General features: G+C 36.3%; 1 protein-coding gene across 17 annotated transcripts in view; it reads left to right on the top strand.

Annotated features, from left to right (window-relative positions):
• The window catches only part of WDPCP (WD repeat containing planar cell polarity effector), a 429,099-nt gene that overhangs the window by 150,597 nt on the left and 258,767 nt on the right, over nt 1-19,735 (top strand). For all 17 annotated transcript variants that reach the window (XM_072768570.1, XM_072768566.1, XM_072768568.1 and 14 more), the window contains one exon: nt 14,468-15,077. In XM_072768570.1, the coding sequence (XP_072624671.1) occupies nt 14,468-15,077 (610 nt within the window). The remainder of the gene's footprint in view (nt 1-14,467; nt 15,078-19,735) is intronic.

Genomic DNA, 19,735 nt, shown 5'->3' with positions numbered 1-19,735 from the left:
AAAAGATCTTCTTCATCTATGATAGGTGATAGGATACTTTCCCATGATGCTGGGCAGTGGCAGTCAGCCACAACTTCCAGTTAGCCAGGCAATCATGAAGATAAACAACCGATACCCTTATAACCATTCTGTACGCATACAATCATTCTGATTTTTGTTTTCAGTACACTATTTGATAAATTGTATGAGATATTCAGTAATTTATTATAAAATAGGCTTTGTGTTAAGTGATTTTGCCCAACTAGTATAGGCTAATTTAAATTTCCGAGCATGTTTAAGCTAGGTGAGGCTAAGCTGTGATGTCCGGTAGGTTAGGTGTATTAAATGCATTTTCAACTTGTGACGGGTGTATTGGGATTTAAGGCAAGGAAGACAGTGGTATGTTTCTGTGCTTCCTCTAAATCTATTATCTATTGGGCTTTAATTCTGAGATATAATGAACAAGTCCAGGTATTTTCTATCTCTACCTGCCTCTTCTGGTGTTATAAACTTTCAGGCTGCCTTTTAAGACTGCAGAGTCATTTATAATTAATTAATTAATTAACCTTTTTCTGGAACTTTTCCAATTTTGTTGTAGTAACTAAAACCACTTATAATGCTTTAAGTGTGGATTTGTGAGGCTAAGAAGTGCTTTGTTCCTATTCACTTGCTTTTCATGCCCACTGCTTTCTTGATCTTGGGTTCAGAAGCTAATTGAGTAAAAGACTTCATCAAAATGATTGTAATAAAGCTAATTAGAATTCTATTAAATATTCTGCCTTATAATAAAGGTAAAAATAATTTAGTTATACTTTACATAAATTACCTGTATTTGAAATGAGCGTATTACACGAAATTAGTGTTCTAAAGGGTATACATATGATCTACATACCTTATCTCCTGGTGTCATCTAGATCATGGACTTTGGAGTTGGACAAACCTAGTTTACCTGTTGGTTGGACCATATACATACTAACTGTGTAAACTTAGTCAAATTTACTCCCTCTAAGCTTCTGCCTGCTGTTAGCTAATTTTGTGTTCTTTGCCCTTAGGTAGATCACCCATCCTCTGACATTAGTTTTCTATTTTTAAGATGATGGATTTCAACCAGAGAGGTTACCTCCAGGTCTGTGACAGCTCTATAAGGTGCTCATCTGGATTCTGAAGCACAGATCTTATTTAGCCGGTGCTTGCTCAAATGCCTTTATTAGATATGAAACTAAACTTAGCCTCAGCACTGACAGCCCACCCTGACTGGCCCTGACCTACCCTTCCAGTGTTATTTCCTTATACAAACCTATGTTTGTAGCCAAGTGGTTAACTCACCGCTTCTTATTTTCCATGTCCTGCCTGTACACATTACTGGCATTTCTACCTGAAACGCCCTTCCTTCTGTTTCCACATCATTCAACAACTATTGAGCGTGACCGTGGAGTAAACACTGTATTTCATTTCAGGGGATATGAATACAAAAATATCCCTTCCTGCAGGGATCCTGGTGTCCACCAATGAGAGACAAATATGAAAACGTGTAAGTGCACTAAAGCATTAAATGATGCTGTGGATAGAGTGTGTGTAAGCTATCCTAGGAGCCAGAGGGGAATGATTGATTCTACTTAGGGAGATAGTAAGGAGGAAACATTAAAGAGGCTTTACAATTTGCTCAAATAGGAGATTGGCAAACAATTTTACTTGCTTTTACTATCCTTTCTAAGTTTGTATGAAGGTTGTACTAGCCCTCTAGAGTGATTTGGCTAGCTTTTTCTGTATCTCCTCTTTGAACCCAAAAGATTTATCTGTATTTGAGCATTTGGTAAAATCTATAAAACTGCCTGGGTGTGGTGTCTTAAAGGAAGGTAGATTTTTTAAAGAACAGATTCCATTTTTAAGGGCTGCTTTTTTCCCAGGAATTCTGGGGGGTTTTTTTGAAGTCATTTTCTTTAATTTGTATTTCTGGAAAATTACCCATTTTGTGTGTTTTTGAATAGATTTCATAAAGTTGTATATGATACTTGCACATGATTTTTAGTTATTCACCACTGATTGCATAGTTAATGGCCCCCTTTTCAATCCTACTATATTAAGATACAGAAATTTCTTTTTTCTTTTTTTTTTTTTTTTAGCAAAAGTAGCTTTTTCTTGGATTTGGCCCTTTCAGTCATTCTATCAAAGTTAAACTGTTGAAAAAATTTGTGAAGATTACTTTTACAGAACCTCATGTGAAATTACATATGCAAAAGGTGAACGTCTTTGGAAGAAATCTCTAGGAAAATAATTGTTTCTTTTTTCACATGTGAAGACGTAATTTTTAGCTATGAATTAGTTGTAATACGTTTTTTAGAATATCATGAACAAAAACCACTAGTCTATAAAAGTAATATTCAGGCATATGTCTTTAAATTTTTTTCACTGGCCACCAATAGTCTTCTTGAACTAATCATCAGAATAAAAGATACAATATACTCTTAAACTCTAAAATTCAAAGTAAAAAAATAGCAACCTCATAGATTAGAAATTTAATCTTTGTATCTGTTAAACTATAGAATTTTAAAAAAGCGTTTCCCATCCAAATTAAATCAGAAAATATAATAAGCTTTTAGTTGGAAAGTGACAAGATCCTAGAGTAGTGGTTCCTAGCCTTGGCAACACAACACATTACTGTCACTTGCAGAGGTTTTACAAATGGGCCCACTTAAACCAGGTACATCAGAATATCCAGAAGGAGAGGGGAAGCACCGGTATTCTTTAACAGGTTCCCTAGGTGATTCTCATGTGCATTCAAGTTGAGAAACACTGCTTTATAGCAAACTGAAAAAAAAAAATTAGAGCCATCATTTTTGCATAACAGACCATGGAAAGGATAAAGCCCACCTACTGAACCAAATGAGAGTTTTAACAATAGATTCTAAGTAGAAAATTGGCTTACCAAGCAGCTAAAAAAAAAAGAAAACAAAGGAAACACAGAAATAAGCTCTCTGTGACTGAATTATCTGTCTTTCAGAGGAAGAACATATTTTAAATTTATTTTATGGATATTAGAAAACTCCTGGTCTAATTTCACACCGCAGAGCTATAAACAACAGCACATATCTTAATTAGAAGCATAAAGCAGAGAGTTATGTAGTCTAGGAAAAAATTTCTTTTGAAAAATATACAATAGTGTGTACAAAAAATTTTTTATCAGTAAATTCATTTAAAAACAGTTTTTAATGGTGTATGTGTGGATTATTATATATAACGTGGTAATTATTTTTATTTAAATTCCACATACTCTTTATGCTTTGCTTTTTGGAAAGTTATTACCATCATCATAGAACTATTTAATTCATTCGCTTTGTCAATAATGTGATGACAACACAACTTTTTTCTTTACCTTTGTATTTGAGCAAGTATTTTAACTTTTCAGCTGCATGGATTAGATGAAGCTTTCTGAGTATAGTGGTAATTTCAAGAGATTCTTCAGAAGAGGTCACCTGAATTCGTTTATGAAATTAATCAAAAACAAATAAGCAGAGCTATTAAACCTTAAAACCTGTTGTCAGGCATAGGAAAATATAACCCCATAAAGATAACTTTTTTCATATAAAATTTAAAAACCATTTTTGCAGTGATTTAGAGGATCAGCGACTAATGGAAAAGTAAAGATATGACGAACTTTTAATATAGCATAATTTGATTAAAGAAGCATTTAGAAGGTCTTATAAATGCATTCAACTGAAAAGCCAAAATATATAAGAAACATCGCTTCCAAAGAAATGTATGTACTATGTTAGCTTTCAACCAAATATCAAAGATTTTATACTCTAGGGATGATAGCTTTTTAAAAAATCTCTTTATTATAAAACACTCATAAAGAAAACCCCAGGAAATAACTGTATAGTTTAATGAGCTATTACAAAGGAAATACCCCCAGAACCACACTCAGGTCAAGATGAGGAACTTTGCCAGACACCCAGAAATACTGTTTTGTACTGTCATGATTCCAACCCCTGCCTCGTTACCCAAAGGTAACCTCTATCATGACTTTCCATCACTTTCTTGTATACCCATATAGCTTTTATCATCCTAATACATCTCCCCACAACGCAGTTTAAGGTTCTCCTTTTAAAACACTTTAATGTATCTTTTTTAACCTACGAGTTCTCCTTCCATCCCTTTGTTTTCCTTAAAATTTATGTTTTGAAACTGCAGTTTCCTATAGCCTGGATTTTATTTGCATATTCGTAGTGTGGTTCAACATGTTTATCTTTTGAAAGTTCTACAAGGTAGTCAGTTTTGGCAAGACTATATGGGGCAGTGTGTTGTTGTTATCAGAAGTCATGTAATGTCAGGTTCTTTCTTGGTCATCTCTCTTTTAATAATGTTAGCAGCTATTAATGCTCAGTGCCTAGATCTGTTAATTCATTAGGGTTGCAAAACAGTGATATTCTAATTTTATTATTACTTCTTTCATTAATTAATTGAGATACTTTTATAAAAAGATACTTCCACTCATCTCCTATTTATTTTCCCAGTGGTTGAATTCATATTGTGTAATATTGTGTAATCAGGATAAATGTCAGTTTCTTTTCTTTTATTTGCTAATTTTCAAGATAATGAATTGATTCTTTATTCCCTGAAGGTAACCAACTAGTTTTTGTTTTTTAAGTAGCATTATTAATTGATGGTTTTAAATATATTTGACTTGATGGGGTTTTAGAAATTATAGTTATTATCCTTTTGAAAGCTCAAACTTGTCTTATATTTGGGAACCTCTTCAAATTGGCTCCTCTCTTTGTCATGACCTTAGTAGTCTTGAGTAGCCTCCCTGCTATTTGGAATGACAAAATGTTCCATGCTTATCTTATACATTTTCTGCATCAGACCTGGAATTAGCCATTTCTTCAATAGCTCTGGTTTCTTTTAATGGAAAATGTCATTTTTAAACTCAAGTTTGGGAGCTAGGAATAATGTGTCATTGTTATTAGATTGGTCATTGTTTCTAGTTTTCTTTAGTAGAATGAGCTAGAGATTTTATACATATATATATTCAGAGTGAGTTTACATCATTACTTCTGACTAGAATTCAGGATACAGGGTCGTTTACTTAACCTTGTCTATATTATATCTTTATCTCCTTTTTTTCCTACCAAAAGTCCTAGTTTACAGGGATATGGAGGACAAATTATAGTATCCCATAATTGTTTACTTTTTCTCACAGTATACACCTAACAGTCTGAGAATAATCATACTAATACTACCACTACTAATATAAATTATGAACATTTAGAAAACTTTTTGCCTGTGTTTTTATCACTTCTTTCCTTCCATTTTAAAATAATTATGCTTTATTTACATTATTGGAGCATAAAGTCATTGCATACAATGTTCTCTCTCTTCTAATTCTCATCTAGTCATCCATGGGTTTTTGGTTTTGCTAATATTTAGTTGAACTGTTTCTTTCATGTGAAGATTTAGAGAGATTCAGAAACTATAGTGCCACCGTCACCACTTTGCCAGAATCAGGGATGCTATATTCATGGTCATATTAAACTCTCTTAGTTTTCTTTTTTCCTTCTTTTTAAGTAAGCTCTCTGCCCAACATGGAGCTTGAACTCGTGACCTTGAGATCAAGAGTTGCATGCTCTGCTGACTGAGCCAGCCAGGTGCCCCGATAAATGCTTAGTTTGAACCAACTCCTCTATAGCTAAACTTGAAACATGGCAATCTTGAGCCTATCTCCAGCTCACTGTAATTGCTTTTCTGCTTTCTGTGCTTTCTTAATTTTAAAATATCTTCCAGAGGGGGCATCACTCATATTGACTGCTTATGCTTTTCCTTCTCTGTACTGTTCCTTTTTGAATGACTTTTGGATCAGTCCTACTTTTTTCAAGTTTAGCGTTTTTAAGAATAAAATGAAATAACCTCAGTGGTTTTTTTTTTTTTTAAAAACAAATTTCAACCTTAAAGCTGACTGATTTAAACTTGACCGAAACAATTCACTTTAGGAATGAAACTACCAGCTTGTTTATCCTTGAAATTGGGAAATTCCAAGACCTTTGGGACCCTTCTTTATCTTTTCTGCTTTTCTTAGCTTGAATTTTTAAACTCTTACAATTTCTTTCTTTAAAAAACAAAAAATGAAAAGCAAACAACAAAAAATAAAACTTTGAGCCTGGTCATCCATCTCTTGTCTGGTGTCACAATCTCTCTTAATTGGCCACTTGGAACAATTGGCCTTTAGCTAACATACTGCCTCTGTTTCCGTGCTTTTCTTTGTATCTTCCAATAGGAAGATTTCCTTTGAATTAAAGCAGAGATCTTTTTCTAGAGATTTCCAGACTTTAAGTAGGTCACCACACATTATAAAAGTCTTAATTTTTTCATCCCTTAATTATCTATACTGTTCTTACCCATCTCATTGTTTGCCTCTTCATTATGCCTGTATTAAAACTTTTTACCATGTTCTTTATCATAGCCATTCCCATTTAATTCTACTGATCACTTCCTAAAGCCTCTGGCATATATATTTGAAGAATCTTTAAAGAGTTATTAGATTTCAGAATTTACCTAATCTGGGGAATGCCTGAAGATAGGATTAAGACCAAGAACTCAAGGTTGCTAAGAGAGTAAATCTTAAAAGTACTTATCACAAGACAAAACTTTGTAACTATGTATTGGTGATGTTAATGAGGCTTACTGTAATTATCATTTCCCAATATATACAAATATTGAATCATTATGATGGACACCTGAAAGTAATATAATGTTATATGTCAGACCTCCATAAAAAGAAAAAAAGACCGAGAACTCAATGAGAGAAAGGAATTCTTTTTTTTTTTTTAAAGATTTTATTTATTTATTTATTCATAGAGACACACAGAGAGAGAGGCAGAGACACAGGCAGAGGGAGAAGTAGGCTCCACACAGGGAGCCTGATGCGGGACTCGATCCAGGGTCTCCAGGATCACACCCCGGGCTGCTACGCCACCGGGGCTGCCCAAGAAAGGAATTCTTGATCGTGAAGTTTGTAGAGGATAACACTGAACATTCCTTACAGAAGGTTATAGTAGACTTCAAATTAATCTTGCTAGCTTACATGAATATCACCAGCCAAGGTTCTCTGTTTTTGGATTCTTTTCTCTCCTTTGTGCTTTTTTCTTCAGGGCATTGTCACTTAACATTTCTCCCTTCATTACATAACATATTTTTAAATTCCTTTATCTTAGCATTATATCTTGGCCTGATTATCTCCTGACTAGTACTTCACATTAAGTTCATTCAGAGAGGAAAAACTAGCTGCATAAATATGAGAGATGTCTTAGTATATGTAAGTTTGGATTTTAAAAGTCTGTTTTCTCTTGGTATTTTGCAGTAACTGCATAATTGCATTTGGTGGTTTTCAGCTTCTTAATTCCAAATGATCTGCTAACAGAGCATCTTATACCCAAGAAATGTATTGACACATTTTCCTTCCATATAGCTCCTCAGTCAGTAGGGTGTATTTTAATGACTTCAATGCAGGTATAACACTTCATTTTTATAATCTTGGTCCATCACATTAGCATTTTTGTAGAAAACCTGAATGACTGAATTTTCTTGTCCTGCATCTTATTCCTTTATTTTAGCTGAGTCGAGTCCATCTTTATTGCTGATGATATGTTTCTCTCTACTTCTTTTTTTTTTTTTTTTTTAAGATTTTGCTTATTTATTCATGAGAGACACAGAGAGAGGCAGAGACATAGTCAGAGAGAGAAGCAGGCTTCTGGCAGGGAGCCCAGTATGGGACTCCATCCCCAGACCTGGGATCACACCCTGAGCTGAAAGCAAACGCTCAACTGCTGAGCCACCCAGGCATCCCTCTCTGTACTTCTTGTATGCAAAATGTTTCAGAATTCTGATTGGAATCTCAGTCCACTTTTACTATCAACTAAAAATATTAATATCACATTAGGTAACATGCAAGTATCATCTCAGTATTCCTGATTGACCTAAACTTTTGCAATAAGGTTTTGTGCCATGTCAGTCAAATTATGTATAAATATTTCTCTGTGCAGATATACTTAAGTCACTATATACTTCCACTTATTGTTTATAATAGTACATGATAAATTTATTGTGACAGTCTCTGTATATACAGATGTCTTATTTTCATGGGCTGAATTTTTAAAATTTTGATAATATTGGCTATTTAAAAAATTACATAATTAGGTATGATTTTAAATGAATTTAAAATCTGGGAATTAAGTATGAACATTGTATATCTTATTTAAAATATATTCAGTCAGTCTGTTTATTGAGTTACTACCATATGCCAAGCACAGTACTAAGTATCATAAATAAATCACTTTAATATTAACCTCAAAGTTACATCTTTCCTATATTTAAAATTATCTTCGGCATTTATAGTTTACAACTATGTATCAGTCATGAATTCTAAATAACCAAATTTGGGTTTTATTTAGGATCAGTGTCTCTCATTCTTTTCATCTGCTATTCTTGTGAAAAAATCCAGGACTTTCTCTTTAGGAACAACAAGGATAGCTACTATTTATTGTGGTCTCCTCTGTCCCCTGCATATTAGGTATGTTATTTTTAAATCATACTGCAATCCTGCAGCACAGGTAAATAAATCCTCATCTTACAGATGAGAAAACTACAGTTCCAAGAGGTTATCTTGCCCCAGACTCCAGAGCTCTCTATCACCAAAACAAGGAGTCCGTCTCTGTTATGTGCTGCTTCTTTGCTCCTTGGCTGTTGTACAGGGTCAAGTCCAACTGAGAATTAAATTCTGAACCTAAGTATGTCAAATACTTTCAAGCCTACAGGTATTTTAGATTTTAATGTTGTTATCTTATTATACTTTGAAAATCATATAAACTGGACCCTTTCTATTCATGACATAATGCTATTTTCAGAAGATTTCATTGAAACATTGCAGAAGAAACTTAAAACTTAAAAGTTTTCCTTTGTATCTTCTGCACAAACAAATTCAAAAACTGGCAATGATGTTTGTGTTTGTCTAATTTTTGTGGTGAGGAAATAGTTTAGTTTGTATTTCATTCATCTAGGGATGTTTTTACATTTACACTTACTAAGTATGCTGTCTGTTTTCAGTACAACCCAACCAATACAAGAATGAAGCATCTTTAAAAGAAGTCCGTTTATTAAGAACCTTGCCCTCCAAACTTCTTCAATCATGCGTAGGAGAGTTGCCCAGATCATCAGCACAAGCCTCTTTTTCACCCCCAGGTTAACAGACTCCATTGTCATTTGCATAATTTGTCTCTTCAGTTCCTGCACCTAATTCTCATTCCTTTGCTCTGTGGGGATTCCTAACGCACCATGGTTCTTCTCATTCTTGCCCTCTGGTCGCATTGAGGAAAAGGTGGACCTTCACGGAAATTTATTAACTCCCTCTGCTTGCAAAGCAGTGTCTTGCAAAGACCTTGGTTTTTAGAGTCAGACAGATCTGGATTTGAAACTACAGCTGTATCACTTATTAACTTTGGGATCAAGGACAACTTAAACCATCTGTCTGACCCTCATTTTCCTTATCTCTGGAACATAGATTGTAATACCAAACTTTGGAGTATTACAAACATTAAGTAAAACAATGTATGAAAAGTGATTAGCATAGTACCCTATTTTCTTCTTATTTTTGGTGAGATTACTCTTTATTGAAACTTATGCACACTCAAGTGTTTTTTAATGTTTAAACTTTTATGGTATCTTTATGCCATGGAAGACATTTTCTTTTCTTAAATGAATTTGAGCTTTTTAGTGGGGAAGATAGCAGGTGATCCTTTGACCTTGATTAGCATTTTAGAGTTATCTGGAATTGACAGTGAAATTGTTTCTGGTCCAATTCTGTTGGTGGGGTAGGAGGGTTCCCCCCGCCTACCAACAAGCAGTTCTTGGATACCAGCAAGATATCCTAATTCTGATACTATCTACCTGGAGATAGTATCATAGGATCCCACAGGTAAAGTTCAGTCCTAGAAGACTGCACCCCACCCCCTACTTCAGATGCCAATCACAAGCCCAGATTGTTACCTGTGCTTCTGACCTACCAGCTACAGATTGGAGGTTCCCACAGCCTCCTCCTTGGACTTCAGATGCAAGTCACAAGTCCATGTTGTTACCTGTACTTCTGACTGACTGGCTGTAAACCAGGGATTCCCAACCTGGAAGCTCTCCAAACCCTGCCCTTTTGGCTTCATTACATAAGCATGATTAATTTAATCATTAGCCATTGGTATTGACTGATCCTCCAGTCCCTCTTCCTTCTGGGAGATCTAGTGGGGGAACTGAAAGTTCTAACCCTCTAAACACAGGGTTGGCTCCCTTGACAACCAATGCCTATACTTAGGTACTTCACAAAAGTCACCTCATCAACATAACAAGACTCTCCTCCCCCCTTAGGAAATTCTAAGAGTTTTGGGACCTGTGAGCCAGGAACTGTGGAAAATAACTAAATATGTGTGAGAAATATATTTTGGTCATCTGAATAGTCATATATATTGATTTCTTCTAAATTGCAGTATCATACCTTTTTCTTAGTGACACCACAGAGCTTATTGGGTTGACATAAACTTGGAAATCAGGAACCCTGGGCCCCTTCTCCTTGGACCTTGAGCCTAACTTGAGCCATCTGACAAGGCTGGCTCTTCCTTTTAGACTGTCTCTGTAGGAGTACAGACTCTATTCAAAGTCAGTTGGCCTCTCAGTTTTCTGCCCAGAGGCTTCCTTTACAAAACTTTAAGTCTTCTGGAAGTATGGTATTTCAACTAGTGTTATATTATGTGTGTGTGTTTAATTTGTAATTTTAAAAGTTTATTGCATACCCGCTACCAGCAGAGCTTTTGGCTAGCTGTTGCATAGGACGCACAAAAGAAGTATAAAATAGATGGGACAGGTTTTTTGTTTTGTTTTGTTTTTTGTTTTTTTTTTAAGATTACAGTAAAAAGAAGGCCATTTGTCCAAACATTAGAAATAAATAAAAGGCTGAATGTCTCAAGCAAGTCATTGGCTAAGTTAGAGTGGGGAAGGGGGTAGAGAGGAGGTGAGATTAAAAAAAAGAAAGGATGCCATCCAGCTGGAAGGAATCCAGAAATTAGAACAGCATTTGGTCTAGTTCTTCAGGGGGGAGTATGGTTGGTAGGAAAAACTGAGTTTCTGGGTAGATTTTAGGCAATGCACATGAGTGAAGTTGTTAAAAGATAAACTGAGGCATATTTAAACTTTTAAGAGTTTATTTGAACAAAAATTTATTCCAGTTGGGCAGTGACTAACTAAGTGGTTAGGAACTCTGCCAATGGGAGCCAGTGGAAAAACTTATGTAGATAAAGTGCAGAAGCAAAGAGAGGAAGTTATTTGATTGGCTGTAGCTTAAAGCCTAGTTGACTGTTGGTGGTTGGTTATCCTTAGCATTTTGATTTTGTAACTTTGAGGCATTTACAGTCTTTGACTTGGGTTTTGCTTATGTAGGCCCTGGCATTAGAGCCACTTCAGTCTAAAGGTCTCCTTGTTAAATTAACTTAACATTTTTACAGAGCTGTAAAAATGCAGGGCAGATTTTAGTTTGAATGTAGAGTAATGAGACTGGAGAAGATAACACTAGAATTTGCAAGTCACATCATGTCCCTTCTTTGCTTATGGCTTCTCATCTCATTTAGGGAAAAAGCCAAAGTCCCTAAAACATCATCTGTTCCCTTCCCCTAATTCCCACTACTTTCTTCCTTCGTCCTCCTTCTCTAGCTGTTTCCCTTGATCAGGCCAAGAGCGCCACCTCTGGGTGTTCGTTTCCTCTGCCTAAAGTTCTCTTCTGCCAAACAGCTACATGGCTCACCCTTTACTTCTTTCAGGTCACCCTTATCTGAGAGACCTGTCCTGGATTTTCTGTATCATCCCCTCTCACTTCTGTCACTCCCCATTCCCCCTACTTTGTTTTTATTCTTCTCAGTATTCGGGAAGTACAAGGTTAGGATCACTGACATCCTATATATGGTTGCTTGTGAATTGTTGCTTGGTCTTAAGCCATTAGAATGCACATTCTCTGGGAGTGAGGACCTACTGCAGTATCCCCAGGACATAGGACTAGTACTTGGCATATTCAAATATTTATTAGACAAAAGAGAAAAACAAGAGCAGGAAAGAGAGGGAGAGGGAGGGAAGGAATTAGATATGGGTCCTATAGGATTTTGCATTCCAGGCAGGGGAATACAAATTTATTCATTAGAAGGGTTTGAACAGAGGAGTGAGAGTAGGGATGCCTGTGTGACTCAGCAATTGATCATCTGCCTTCAGCTTGGGGCATGATCCTGGGATCCGAAATCAAGTCCCTTGTGGGGAGTCTGCTTCTCCTTCTGCCTGTCTCTGCCTCTCTCTATGTGTGTCTCTCATGAATAAATAAATAAAATCTTTTTTTAAAAAAATGAAGGAGAGTGAAAACACGTACTTTAGGAAGATTAGTTAGATGACAATGTATAGGATGGATTTTTTAAAAAACTTCCATCAGTCCCCCCTTCCTATCTCCCATTTATTTATTTATTTATTATTATTATTTTTTTTAAAGACTTATTTATTTATTCATTCAGAGAGAGCAAGAGAGAGGCAGAGGGAGAAGCAGGCCCCATGCTGGAAGCCCGATGTGGGACTTGATCCCAGGTCTCCAGGATCACACCCCAGGCTGCACGCAGCGCTAAACCGCTGAGCCACCAGGGCTGCCCCCCCCCCTTTTTTTTAGATTTATTTATTCATAGACGGGGGCGGGGGCCAAAAACACAGGCAGAGGGAGAAGCAGGCTCCATGCTGGGAGCCCAACATGGGACTTGATCCCGGGTCTCCGGGATCACACCCTGGACTGAGGCGGCGCTAAACTGCTGAGCCACTTGGGCTGCCCAATCCCCCCTTCCTATCTCAAAGCCAGCACTCTGTAACATAGCTATTTGTGCTTAAAAAATAAAATAAAATTTTAAATTTTGAAATAGTGTGACTCTCAAGAAACTGCTAAAATTGCTAAAAGCAAATTCCCTATACTTTCCCCCCAATCTGCCCTAGTGATAATATCTTACATTACTGTAGTTCATTGTCAAATCCAGAAAAATGACCTTGGTACAATACTATTAACTCTGCTATAGGCCTTAGTTGAATATCATCATTCTTTACATGCACTTTTGTGTGTGTGTGTGTGTGTGTGTATAGTTCTAGAATTTTCTTATATGTGTAGAAACATGCTTTTTAATGTTTCTACATCTGATTTTCAAGTTTTTGACAAAGTACTAGAAAATCTCCTCTTTAGTAATACTCTCCAGGTTCTTGGCCTCCTACATTAAAAATAAAGTGAATGGCCTGTTGTTTTCTTTCTTTATTCTGTCCCGGTGTTCTTTGTAGCCTTTTCTTTCTACAATAAAGATGATTTAAAAACTTCACTTCATCAGTATTGACAAATCATATTACTTAAACAGGTCTTAATTTTTTTGTTTTAAAACCAGTGCATTGGGCAGCCCGGGTGGTGCAGCGGTTTAGCGCCACCTTCGGCCCAGGGCCTGATTCTGGAGACCCGGATCGAGTTCCACGTCGGGCTCCCTGCGAGGAGCCTGCTTCTCCCTCTGCCTGGGTCTCTGCCTCTCTCTGTGTCTCTCATGAATAAATAAATAAAAACTTAAAAAAAATAAAACCAGTGCATTATATTACTATATAACATTTCTTTCTGTTGGCCATTTGTCTACTTAACAACCTTCAGATCCTTTCTTTATAGAAAAATATTTCTATAAGACTCTTAACAGGGTTCTAGTTTTTTTCCTTTGCCTACCCTACCCTACTAATTAAAAGTATTCTGGTCAGTAATTTACCAACAATTTCAGAACTGGGAAGGACAGTGGGTGGGAAGGAGATTAGCTAAATTGTTTAAAGTCCTTTATTCATTCTTTTAAAAATTAAACTTCTGGGGATCTCTGGGTGGCTCAGCAGTTTAGCACCACCTTCGGCCCAGGGCGTGATCCTGGAGTCCCAGGATCGAGTCCCATGTCGGGCTCCCTGCATGGAGCCTGCTTCTCCCTCTCCCTCTGTGTGTGTGTGTGTGTGTCTCTCTCTCTCCCTCTCTGTGTCTCTCATGAATAAATAAATAAAATCTTAAAAAAATTAAACTTCTGATATTTTTAGATATTCTGCTAGCCATATTATCTTAAAGGGCCACCTTATTAGCTTTTATATGTTGAACATATTTGTCTTTAAGTTATTTACAGATTTTCAAAAACAAAGTGTTAATGTTGAAATCTTACAATTTCTGCAGCTGTGTTATATATGTGCTATATACATTCATATATATTCTATGTGAGAGATATAACATATACACATATATAGCATATACACGCTTATATGTGGCTGATGTTTAGGGTGATAATTGATGGTCTTCAGTAGGATGCTGGGTTAATATGCAGGCCTGTGTGTGACCACTGAAGAAGAATCAAGGTCTTTGTGAACATACTTGATACATTTCTTATAGGTTCTGAGTTGTATCCGCACGGAATGGGATCCACTGGATGTTCGCTTTGGCACCAAACAGCCTTATCAAGTGTTGACAGTGGAGCGCTCCATCAGTGTAGACAAAGAGCCCATGGCTGACAGCTGCATCTATGAATATGTTCGGAACAAAATCCAGTGTATATCAGTAACCAGAATACCACTAAAATCAAAAGCTATTAGCTGCTGCAGGAATGTTACTGAAGACAAACTGATTCTGGGCTGTGAAGATTCTTCAGTAATTCTTTATGAAACTCACCGTAGAGTAACTCTCTTAGCCCATGCTGAACTTTTGCCTTCATTAATAAGCTGCCACCCAAGTGGTGCCATTCTACTAGTTGGCAGCAACCAAGGGGAGCTGCAAATTTTTGATATGGCTTTATCCCCTATTAACATCCAGCTCTTGGCTGAAGACCGCTCACCCAGGAAGACTCTGCAGTTCAATAAATTCTTTGACATTTCTAGCAGTCTTGTTCAAATGCAGTGGATAGCTCCTCCATTGGTTTCTGAGAAGCCAGAACGTGGGGACATTTATGATCTCCTCTTCCTCAGGTTTGACAGAGGACCTTTGGGTGCACTCTTGTTTAAGCTTGGTAAGTCAAGAAAGTTGGTGAGTTAAGTTAAAATGTTTATGATGGTGACATTATGATTAAGAGAATAAAACCATCCTAGAAATGGAAGTTTTCTGTGTCATCCTATAAATAGGCTTGCCTTTCAAAAATTTTATATAATTTTTTTTCAGGTAATATTTATGCCCAATGTGGGGCTCTGACTCACAACTCTGAGATCAAGAGTCACGTGCTCTCCTAACTGACCCAGCCAGGTGCCTTCATATAGTTTCTTTAAGAAAGCTTTGTGGATGATTTTCTAAATGTTAAGGAGCATTAGATAGTGAAGAGTTTGGAAATTGCACTAATTGCTCATTGTAATGCATGAAAAACTTAAACTTAACACTTTTGATACTTTCCAAAATAAATACATATATGAATATTTTGAAAGTACTTAATATGCCATTAAAAAGTTCTTTGTTGTAGGAATGTAATACTTTTTCTATTAATTAGTTATTCTAGATGATAAGTATCCATTGCTTCCCAGATTGCAATGTGTAAGACAAATGTTTTAAAAGAAGAGAAAGCAAATGTTTGGTTAGAATTTGGACAGAAGGTTATACAACTCTGTTTCCTTTTAGATAAAAATATTGAAAAAGTTTTTCAATATTATGAAAATCATGTATTAATGTAGCTCATTTCAACCAGGAAACTTTTTTTTTTAGATTTTTTTTTTTAAGTAATTTCTACATCCAGTGTGGAGCTTGAACTTACAACCTGAAGATGAAGGGTCGTATGCTCTACTGACTAAGCCAGCAGGTGCCCCTCAACCAGGAAACTTTAATACAAAATTGTATTAGTATGATTCATTGGTCTTTTGCAGTTTTACATTACCAGCTATGCATTATGCCCTATAATATTCTTTTTTTTCCCTATAATATTCTTTAGGTAGTTTTGTATAACTTAACATTCTTGAGAGAACCTCACTTAGGTTTTAAAAATAGATTTTAATTCATATTATTGCAACTTGAAAACAGAAAAGTAAATATATTTTTAAACCCATTACATGATTTGGCTCTGTGGTACAAAATTAAGTTTTGAAAGACATTGTAATGTTTGTTAAATAGCTGTCAGTTTACTTTTTTTTGGTAATATGTCTACCTCTGAAATTGAACCCATGAAATAAATCTAGTTGAAAATGACTTGATTAACCTGAAAGATATAGTAGATATAATGTGAGGACTATATTCTTTCCACATAATAAAACCGCAACTAAATCTGTTTATAATGGTCATGTTGCCCAAGAAAAAAAATGTTTGGAATCTCATTTATTGTAAGATAATCCAGTTCTACTTTGCCCGACTACATGTTTAACAGTTGTATATCTCCATACACAACACTCATTAAAGTGGATGTTAGATGTTTTGCATGTCTGTTAAAACACACACACACACACACACACACACGCATACACACACACACACCCTCTAAATTACCCAGTTACCTGTCAAACAAAAGGCTGTCTGCCCACATATACCTAGCTTTTCTTCAGCCCTCCCTTGTGGGCCTACTCACAACAGCTTTGCAAAAAGCACAGCTTTCTCTTCCTATCTCTAGCACATTTGCCTTCTTACTAAAGTAAACAGGCTCTCAGTGTAGGGATTTAGAGGGCTTCCTGCTAATTGCCAGCTTGTAAACTTAATTGGACTGTCTCCCTGGGCACTGTTCCTAAATCAATTAGGCAATGAGTTGGCTGTCACCTCTTTTTCCCAAGAAGGTCTCTTGGAAGAGAATTATCCAATAGAAGTCAAGCATTCAAATGAAAAGGTGATAACTTCTGCAACTGACATTTATCATTTAAATTTTATTTTCAATATGACTCTTAAGTTTTATGGGATAGGGGAAATTGTACAGACTTACAGACTCTTTAAAAGATCTAAATATGGAGTTTCCCAGAATTTTAAAAATGTAAGATTAATATTTATTACAGATTATTTATTTTTTCTAGGAAGAGTAGATTCCTTGAAACAGTAGATTCCAACTAACAGATCTTTTTTTTTTTTTTTTTTTTAAAGAAAACCCTGTTTAAAGAACAGATTTTTCTTAGGTTCTGCTACTAAATACATCCAAAAATTTTAATATACTTCTTGAATTAACACAGTGCTGATTCTGGGCATCCATGTGGAATTTTCATGTATAATTCAAGTTACTGCATATATAAACAGGTAGTTGCATGTGCAGTTTCTCCACTAGGGAGCATTTACGAGATTTTTTCATAAGCTTGTTATGCAAGCCTTTGGAAAATTTGACATGCAAGGTGTAGCTTACAATTTAAGAAGCTGACATAGATCATAGTTTAAAATAGAATGCTGTCATATGTAAACGTGGCAGTGGCTGGTGCCAATATGCTAAGATTTTTGGAGTTTGACTTTGAGAATAGGTCAGTGTAGTGTTGAAGGAAAACTTTGTTCCAAGGCTAGAACTTCCATTTAGAATCCTTATAATCATCACACAAATGTGTTGGGGATTAAAAGGCCATCACCAGTGTTAGAAGAATTTGAAGAGCATGTCTTCCTCAGGAGGGAGCTAGAAGTGTCATCCTCCCACATAGAAGCCAATAAGTACTGTTTTATGTAAAGCAAAATGTAATCAGATTTCTTTGCTTGGCAATCATTGTTCCATATTTCCACATATGTAGACTGAGATTAATTTTCAAAAGAGGAGTCCCTAATTATATTACAGAGATATTAAAGCTTTTGCATTGTCATCAATCAGTACCTTTTTCAACTTTCACTGCTCTCCTTAAACTCACATGGTCAGCTCCCTGCCCTCTCAGCTCCCTGCCCAATTAAAGAGTCATACCTTTTAATTGGCACTTCATTAAGTTTATCTGCTCTTCACCATCTCCCCACCCACCCACCTAACCAACCATTTATCTACATGAACATAAATCTTTCCTTCTCAATTCAGTGGAAAAGGAGCCCTTCCTCTTATCTAAGACAGTTCCACCACTAGTTCCAATCTGGATCCCATTACATTCCTATGGATACCTTTACTTTGTCATCCTCCCCACAGCCCCCATGAATTTTGCTTTGTAGATGAGGCCCAAGCCACACTATAAAACAAATAAACGAACATCTCTTCCTTAAAATTGTTTCTTCTCTGTTACTAATCAAATGTTCTCCTTCTTTTTGTAGTTACACTCACTGAAATAATAGTGAACACTAACTTTTTCTGCTACTTTACTTCCCATTAGTTCCTCACAGTATCAAGTTCTGGCCTGGTTCTTTATTGTTCTTCTGGAACTGCTTTTGGAAAGGTCATCAGAGACTTCCTACTTGATACATATATTTCTTTTATCTTACTTGATGACTTTTCAGCATTTAATAATAGTTGCTGACCACTTCTACCATCATTGATTTCTCATCATACCTGCCTTCTGTGACCTGAAATCCACCTTTTCATCACTTTTTCATGTCCTTCTTCTGTATACTCATGAATATGTTGAGGCTCCCTAAGTTTCCATTTTTAGCTCTCCTCCTGATTTATACAGATTAAGAGCTTTTTCTTATTTTCCTTCTCCCCAAACCTGTTTCTTCTCTTATATTCTCCATTTTGGTGGATGGCACAGTTATTCAGATGGAATCCCAAGTGAGAAATCATCCTAGAATCCTCCCTCACCCCTAATGCCATATAATTAGTGACCAAGTCCTTTCAATTCTGCCTTCTAAATACTGTCAGAAACCTCTCTAGTCAGCCTTGCTGTCATTACCTTAATTTGGCCCTACCCTGTTTTTTTTTAATTTTATTTATTTTTAAAGATTTTATTTATTTATTCATGAGAGACACAGAGAGAAAGAGAGGCAGAGACACAGGCAGAGGGAGAAGCAGGCTCCATGCCAGGAGACTCGATCCTAGGACTCCAGGATCACACCCCGGGCCAAAGGCAGGCGCCGAACCACTGAGCCACCCAGGGATCCCCCGTACCCTGCTTTCAAGCAGTGATCAAATAGTAGCTTTCTTTCTGTAATCTTCTACCTTCCAATCTTCTCATCCCACCCCACAGTTAATCCCCTGAACTGCCACCACAGTGATCTAACTGCAGATTTGGCCATGGATTTTTCAGCCTGAAATTCTTCAGTGATTGATAAACACTTGTCTGCCTCTCAGGGCACATCCCCCTAGCTGTTTTTGCAAGAGTGTAGCTCCCCATCCAAGGCATGTGCTCTACACTTCCTCCTTCCATGGTTTAGATAGTTTTCCATCCACCTGGAGTGCCCCCGTAGTGCTCTCACTAGAGACCGCAAAGTTGGGAAAAGATTAAATGTTCAAGTGATTATATCAAGCAAGAAATAATTAAAGCTAACCTCTTTCCTCTCCTAGGATTTTGAAAATCAAAGGCAGTATGTGCATGTGCATGTGTGTTTGTCATTCTGTCTAACAAAACAAGTAGTATGATGTTTCTCTTAGTGTTTTTTTAAGAAGTATGTTTTCTTCAAAAGAGTTATTTTCAGTGGGCTATTGAAATATTATACTTTACCCAAGTAGTAATTGGGGGTAATTTATTGCTGTAAAAAATGTCAGATAATTTATTAGATGCCTACTCATCTTAAAGTTGGATCTCCTATCATTTGAAATGGACTGTTACTCCAGATAGCACTCTGCTTTCTTTAAACTAGAATGATGATGGATTTTTAAGTCAC

Source organism: Canis lupus, chromosome 11 (genome assembly GCF_048164855.1).
Source record: "Canis lupus baileyi chromosome 11, mCanLup2.hap1, whole genome shotgun sequence".
Lineage (NCBI taxonomy): Eukaryota > Metazoa > Chordata > Mammalia > Carnivora > Canidae > Canis > Canis lupus.
The sequence above is the reverse complement of the archived record's forward strand: the minus strand, read 5'-3'. Positions and strand labels throughout refer to the sequence as shown.